The sequence below is a fragment of the Petaurus breviceps genome, unplaced genomic scaffold (genome assembly GCF_028583685.1).
Source record: "Petaurus breviceps papuanus isolate PSGF00001 unplaced genomic scaffold, PetGlider_PUasm1.0 90881, whole genome shotgun sequence".
NCBI classification, from domain to species: domain Eukaryota; kingdom Metazoa; phylum Chordata; class Mammalia; order Diprotodontia; family Petauridae; genus Petaurus; species Petaurus breviceps.
Window position 1 is genome coordinate 6,554,310 of NW_027187369.1, and position 7,517 is coordinate 6,561,826.

At 45.5% G+C, this 7,517-nt stretch overlaps 1 protein-coding gene across 1 annotated transcript in view; it reads right to left on the reverse strand.

The window, feature by feature from the left end:
• ZDHHC9 (zinc finger DHHC-type palmitoyltransferase 9) overlaps positions 1 to 7,517 on the reverse strand; it is a 36,420-nt gene that overhangs the window by 12,411 nt on the left and 16,492 nt on the right. Inside the window, exon 3 of the mRNA XM_069074050.1 lies at positions 1,111 to 1,271. Within this exon, the coding sequence (XP_068930151.1) occupies positions 1,111 to 1,271 (161 nt within the window). The remainder of the gene's footprint in view (positions 1 to 1,110; positions 1,272 to 7,517) is intronic.

A 7,517-nucleotide genomic window follows, 5' to 3' on the forward strand; every position in this document is an offset into this window, starting at 1 on the left:
TAAGAAGCCCTGCTATGATCTATGAACATATGCTGCTCCCCTCACCCTGGCCCCCAGCCCTGAAGAGACAGGAAGCTGAAAGAAATTCAGACACAGGCAAACAGAACACTGAAGAGTTAAAGTCTGGCAAATACAACAAAGTATGGAATAGCATGGGATTTAGATCCAAGGATCAGTCTACATCCCAGCTGTGACACAGGTTCCACTATGACCAGGGAGCAAACCTTGTTGCCATCCTACTCAGCTTTTCTATCTGCAAAATGACTGAAAAAGGACACTCCTGTAGGGTCACGAGAAGGCTGAGGCCAGGGGGCCACAATAAGTTGAACGAGAGTTCATAGGACGTGGCTGGTACAGTACAAAAAGCCTTGATCTCAGAGCTATTAGACTTGGGTTCAAGGTCCAGCTTTGCCACTCTTGGCTCTGTGAGCAGCAAGTCACACGAAGCTCCTAAACCACAACTTTCTCATTTGTAAGGAGGCAACATTAACCCTGACACCCTCTGCCTCGAAGGGCTGGGGGGAGGAAAGCTTCTTGGAAACTGCAGTGCATTACTGAGATGGGAGCGACTGTCATCCCCAGTATTAGCTTCGCAACCCACACCAGACAGGTACAGGACAAGCCATGTTCAGGGCACTTCAGGGTTTACAAAATGCTCAGTCGGTATTTGCGCTCATTTGGCCCTCCCAGAGCTTACCTGTAAAGCTGAAAGTGCTAGCACTGTTGCCTCTCATTTTACCGAGCAGGAAACTGAGGCCTAGAAAGGGGAACGGAATTTGCCCAAGGTTGTTAGAGCTAGTTAAGTGGCTAAGCCAAGCTGGAAACCCAAGTCTCCTGACTCCAACTCCGAGCTCTTTTCCTATTCCAAGTTTCACCAAATCTGGGGAAGATTGAGGCTTTACTACAGCCGCCCACATCTACCTTCTGGGAATAGCACAAAGACAAGATGAGTACACAGGCATGAAATGGCTCAGGAGGAAAATGGACTACAGAGAAGGCCAGGGATGATGCTAGCTGTTATGATCCTTGCACAATCATTCAGGGCATGGTGACAAGTGTCCTGCTGGCAGCTTACGCCCCCTCAGGGGCTTCCTGGCCAGCCCAGCTCACCTATCTCCATTTCAATGAAAGCTGCTTCATCTGGCAGGGCCCGGGGAATCACGCCGGGGTCACTGAAGCTCGTCCGCAGCAGCGTAGCCATGGAAAAGAGGAAAAGGACTGCTGCAAAGACAGGGATGGCAGGAGACAGCTGAACAGCCAAGTAGCGGCACCTGGAGAAAAAAAGCAGAGTTTCCTTCACATTCCCTTATCCGCTGCTCCTGGCCTCAAAGCCCCAGCTAGACTGGTAGCTCCAAGAGAAGGGCCTTGGGAACATCGTAAGTGATGCCACCTACAAGTACCTTGAGATGGCACCAAGGCCAGCTCCCCATAAAGCTGTGGGAAGCCACGTCTCTACTCCACCTCAAGAACCAGGAAGAGATAAGCACAAGAAACACTGCAAGACACTCAATGGACACAGTGCCATGAACATCTGGGGCTCTGCTATCATTTCCAATCCCACATAAGCATTCAAGTCATTAATTTTTTAAGAATACTCGGCTCTGGCCACACAGTCAACTCTACCTTATCTGTGAGTGGCTTATCTGGGACATCATCTCTCCTCTACAAATGACAACACCCCCTTTTGTAGCACGCCAAGGTTTCCAGACCTTCTCCATAACAGCCCCGTGCAGTCATATGTGGATTATCAATCCAATTTAACAGAGGAGAAAACTGAGGCCCAGAGAGGAGAGAGAAGCAATTTGGTCCAAGGTCATATCATCCAGACAACTGGTAAGTACAGGCATGAGGATGTGAAGCCAGGAATCTTCTGTCTGCTATTTTTCGCACTAAATACCATAGGGTCTCTGTGGGTGGGCCGGGCCCTAGCACTCTCTGACATTGAAGCTGAACTGGGTGGAGGTCAGTGCTAGGCACCAAGCCAGTGTGTGGGAGTGTCAGAATGAGAGCTTGCCTCAGGAATTTCAAAGCCAATAAAAACATTTGGGGTTACCCATTGCTTTTGCATTATCCAGATCTCTTCTCCCCTGGAATTAACCCCAGCTAGCGGAAAACTGATGGTGCGTGACGAACACAGAAATCAATACAACCCGGCCTAATACAAGAAGAGCCCAGGGCCGAAGAAAAGAGCTACAAAACACACACACACACAACACAACACACACACACATACATACACCCAGAGTTTCTGAAGCAACTGGAAGTTAGTAAGATAAACAGTGGGAGAAGGAAACTATGTAAAAGTTAGTGCCACAGTCCCAAGAAGGCAATCTAAGAGGGAGGTCCATGGTACAATGGAAAGAGCACTAAATCTAGAGTCAAAAGCCCTGGATTCAAATCCTGGTTCTGCTACTTACTTATGTGACTTTGAGCAAATTATTTGATTCACTGAATTTAGCCCTGTCTTCCTAAGTTCAAGCTCCAGGGCAAGGACTCACTTGTAAGTCTAGATCTTCTTCATCATCATCATATCATCATCATCATCATCATCATCACAACCACCACGACCACCACCACTATTATCAATATCTTAGGCCAGCCTTGGGATTTCATTGAGGGAAGTTTCAGGGCACTGAGAGTTGAAGTGCTTGCCTGTATGGGTCCAAGGTAGGACCTGCCCCCTGACCTTGTTGATTCAGAGACCAGCTCTTCAAAACACTTGCTTCACTGTTACTAACAACAGCAGTATGGATTTCTCAGCTCTCCCAACCAACCCCACTCCCCCATGAGCTAGGTGCTCTAAAGGATTGTCTTCATTTTATAGACAAAAGCATTGATGTCCAAAGAAGGTGAATGACTGGTCCAGGGTCCCACTGCTATAAAATGTTGGCTCCCATGGCAGATAGACCTAAACCTCTAAGTAGGTTCCTTTAAAACCACTCCATTGCTGCTGCTAATCTTATGCCTAATGTCACTGAGCTCCTCAAGGTTCCACCAGGGTAACTGGAGCTTTGTTCTCTGCCCAACTGCCTAGGACTCTACACAACTCAGCTGCTTAATAATGTTGTTTTTTTTAAAAAATCAATGTGAAAATTGGTTTTGTCCAATTGCTTTATTTCCTCTTCCTTTTTAAAGTCTTTGTTACAAGGGAGAGTGGGGAGAAGGGAAGTATTTATAAATCAAGGTGATATAAAAATAATATTTTTATATATGTATGTGTATCTCTATAAAATAAAATTCTGGAATTAAAAAAAAAAGTTGTTGAATGAAAAGCAATCATATAAAATAGAGGCCCTCTGGGATTCAGAGTCCCATGGCCTAGCTTTAGATTCCATTCCTGCTAGTTCCTACCTGTGGGATTCTGGGTAAGTCACTTTCCATAAGTCCCAGCTTTCTTATCTATAAAATGAAGTGATTGGAGTGAGGACTTCAAGGTCCTTTCCAGATATAAATAAGTCTCTCATTCTATAGTTCTTGAAGTGAAAAGTATAGAAAGAGGAAGAGGAAGGGCAGAAAAGGCAAGGAACAAGGTGAAAGGTATATGGAGAAGAAACCCCAGGAAGGGAAAACCTCACATGAATTTCTCCATAAGCTTCATGGTGGCCAAATGCATTCTGTAAGCAATCCACAAAACTTGGAGCCTGCATCTGAATTCCTCACTACTCATCATGCTTGTCTTGATTCCTTCCCGCTGCCCTGCTGCTCAGGACAGCATCTCTCCTCACTCCGATATATGAGCTGTTCGAGCGCCACCCCTTGCACTCGTCTTCGCACACGGGGCACAAACACCCATCAGGGGCAGCAGGAAGTTCATCTTCAGCTCTTTCCTCACCATCATCCTCCAGCTCCAAAAGAAGTCAGACACTGTCCATTGTACCTTTGCAGCCTCCCCGTCATCTGTCCCTTCCTCACCGCTCACACTGCCATTGGAGAATCTCAGAACTGGGAGGCCGGCCAGTTTAAGGGAGACCTGTACAAGAACTCCCCCTACAAGAGATAATGAAATGACTGTCCCTCCTGTCAGGAGGGAGGCAGAGGACTCTGGATTCAGGGCCACGCAAACACTGCCAGCCTTAGCTGTTGTGTGCATAAGTTGTCAGACATGGTTGGGTAGATTTGTTTGAACTGCTTTTCTTTGTTACAAGGCAAGATTCAATGGGGGGGGGGGAGAGGTAGTTTTTCAAAAATAGTAACATCAGGGGACAGAGATTGCCCCTGATAAAGCAGAGAAAAATGCCAGTTATAGCCCAGCAAGCTGAGAGTGTGCAATCCAGGGGCAAGTTAAGCCCTCCATACCTCAAGAGCTTCCCAGGGCTACACTGTGCTCTAGTCAAGTATGACAATTGTTTATGCTCAGGATGGTGACCTGAAGTCATCAGCAAAAGATTGTGCTCTGTTACATATTCTCTACCCAAAAAGCAGGAGAGAGCAGATGGGCAGGTTATATATCAGCTTTACAACAATCTTCAGTATCTCCTTATTGTCTGTGGAATAAGTGCCCTGCCTGGCATTAAGGCCCTCCCCAACCTCAGCTCCTGGGACTCTAGGCCACACACTTTATGCTCTGGCCTCTTTAGGCTCCTGCCTCTGCCCACCCCACAATGCCCACTGTGCTCTCCTCCTTTCTCTACCTCTGCTCTGGTTCTTTCCTGTGCCCGGAATGTCTTCCCTTCCTTTTTTCACCTACTCACTGTCACCCATCCCTTCAAAAGCCCAACTCAAATGCCACATTCTCTGATTTCTCCTTTTGGCAACAACATCGATAACAACACATGTCTTTTGCTACTATATCCAGAGCTCTTTCCACATACCAGGCTGATTTCAGGCTACTTTTCTCATCTTTGGTTCTTTCTCCTAAAAGATGAGCATGAAAAATGAAAACAAGAGTAAATTGAAGAGGGCAGCTAGGTGACACAGTGGATAGAGCACTAGGAGGGTAGTCAAGAGGACCTGAGTTCAAATCTGGCCTAAGACACTTACTAGCTGTATGACCCTAGGCAATTCACTTAACAAAAAAGTAAACTGAGACTTTAGGTTTATAACCCAGTTAACAAATTTTCCTTCAACCTTTCTGACCCTTGGTTTCCTGTGAAAATAATCCTTGCCAACCCTCGTAAGGCAGCTATTGAGATTCCACTGAGAAAAGACACTTCCAGCTCTGTCCCTCCATGACCCTTCCCTTTGAACCTTAATTTTCCACTCCATAAAATAAGGATAATACCAGCACCCCCCTCGTTTTCACAGGCCTGTTGTGAGGTGATGTATCTAAAATGCTTTCAAACTGTACAGTGCTCTGACTTTACTATAACTGATGTGCAGATTCTCCACTGTTCCCCTCACTGAGACTACCTCTCACAAGGGCACACAAGGAGAAGCTGATCTTTCTTCCTCCTCTTGATTATCAGATACCCAAAGGAATGAGGAAATGTGTTAACCAGTTTCACAAACGAGCATTGCCACCACCACCATCCCCAAAGAAGCCCTATCATCTATCAAAAGAAAAATGATCAACAGCTAGCTAAAAAAATGTTCGAGATCACTAATAGAGAAACAAACACACATTAAACAACACTGAGGTATCACATCATACCCATCAAATTAGCGACGTTGAAGGGACTTTAGGAAGACAGCTATGCTAATTTCCTTCTGATCAAGCTGTTAATAGTCTAACTGTTTTAGACATCAATTTGGAATTACAGGAGAAAATTATAAATGATGTATAAAATCGTACACATCCTTTGACCCAGTGATCCCACTGTTGGATGGATACCCCAAGGAGGTGATGAACAAAAAGACCTAGTCATATAGAAACATGCATAGCAGCACTATTTGTCATAGTAAAAAACTAGAAACAAACTACGTGCCAATCAATGAGTAGGTGGCTGAACAAAGTGGTACAGGAGTGTAATGCAATCATTACTGGGACACAAAGAATGGTGACTATGAAGAAGTGCCAGAGAGAGAAGGAAGTAAAGCCAAAAGCACATACGATGACTAGAACCCGAGAAATGAAGGCAATATGAAAAACAAACAAACCTCAGAATAATGACAGTAGACAACATTGGTACTGACTAGCTAAAAGCTCAGGGTTTTCCTTCCTTTTGACAAACGGTCAATGACAAAAGCATTGCTTTAGAGCACTCTGTTTTGCTTGATTGTTTTTCAAGAGCATATTTAATGGTTTACATTCCAGTGCCATGTTAAAACAAAATTTATCACTTAAAAAAAGCTAGAGTGCTCCTCTAGTCACGGAGGCTCCAAGGGTCCTTAGAGATCAATTAGTTCAATGCCCTAATTTTAGAGAGAAATAAACTGTGTCTCAGAGAGGGTAATTTGCCTAGAGTCACACAGCTAAGTGGCTAAATTAAGATTCAAACACAGGTCTCCTGACTCTGGCACTCTAGGTATTAGAAAAGGGAAGGAGGAGCTAGAGCAGCAGGGGGGAATGAAGCCAAAGAAGACACTGAAGGACAAGGCTGGCAGTGCCCTCTCCTGACAAGTTTCCTCCTCCTGTTCCCAGACCTCCTGCCCTGCCCCTGCCCCACAAGCTGTTCTCCTCAGGTGTGGCAGATCTTCCTTCAGGTCGTAGTTAAGAGGTACAGATTCTACCCAATAAACAAAGTTTTAGTTCCAGAGAAGGGTGGGAGCACTTCTTCTGGTCCATCACTGAACCAAATGATGTATAAATGAAAATACAAATATTTTGGCATAACTTCCCTCTGCTTCAGAAAAGTCAGATACAAGCAAGAAAGGGTAACACCAAAGAAATGCCCAGGCTTTCCAGGATTCCAACCTCTGGACTCAAGGTCTTCTCCATGCAGTGGCCCTTGGGAAACAAAAGCTATGTGATTAGCCACTGCAGGGAGCCTATATTTCAATTAAAAAGGAAGAGAAAGAGAAAGCAGAACAGGCCAACAAAGGAACAAAATGGAAACAGATGCTACCCCTATGCCTAGGAGGAGCAGAGCTCAAATAAACCCAATTCCAACACCTGCCCACAGAGCAGACAAAAGGCTAGCTTGGGTTTGGCTTGTGCTGAGGCAGCAAGAATGGGAGTTCACCCCACTTTCAAGCTCAAGCCTTCTCCTGCACCTGCTAAAACAAGCCATTCCATGAAGCTGCAACCACACAACAGGCCCATTGTCTTGGTCTGTGTTCAGGGATGAGGCCACTGGCTGGGCAGCTGTTGCTGATGAGTGGGTGTGGTTGAGGACAGATGTGTCTCCCCCAAAGGCTTTTTAACTCTCCTTAAGATGAAGACCTTCTGTCAGGGAATCACAGAACTGAGCTAGAAGGGAAGCTCCAGTCCATAGCTGAACAGGAATTCAGACTGCCACATTCCTGACAACTGGTCAAAAGCATTAGTCAGTGGCCTCCTGAAGTGCCTAAGGCACTTTAAAAAAAAAAGGCCACACAAAGGAAAGAGCACTGAAGCTGAAATCAGAAGATCCAAGTGCAAATCTCAGCTCTGGGATCTAGCTCTGCGTCATTCTGAACAAGTCATTTCCCTGCTCTGA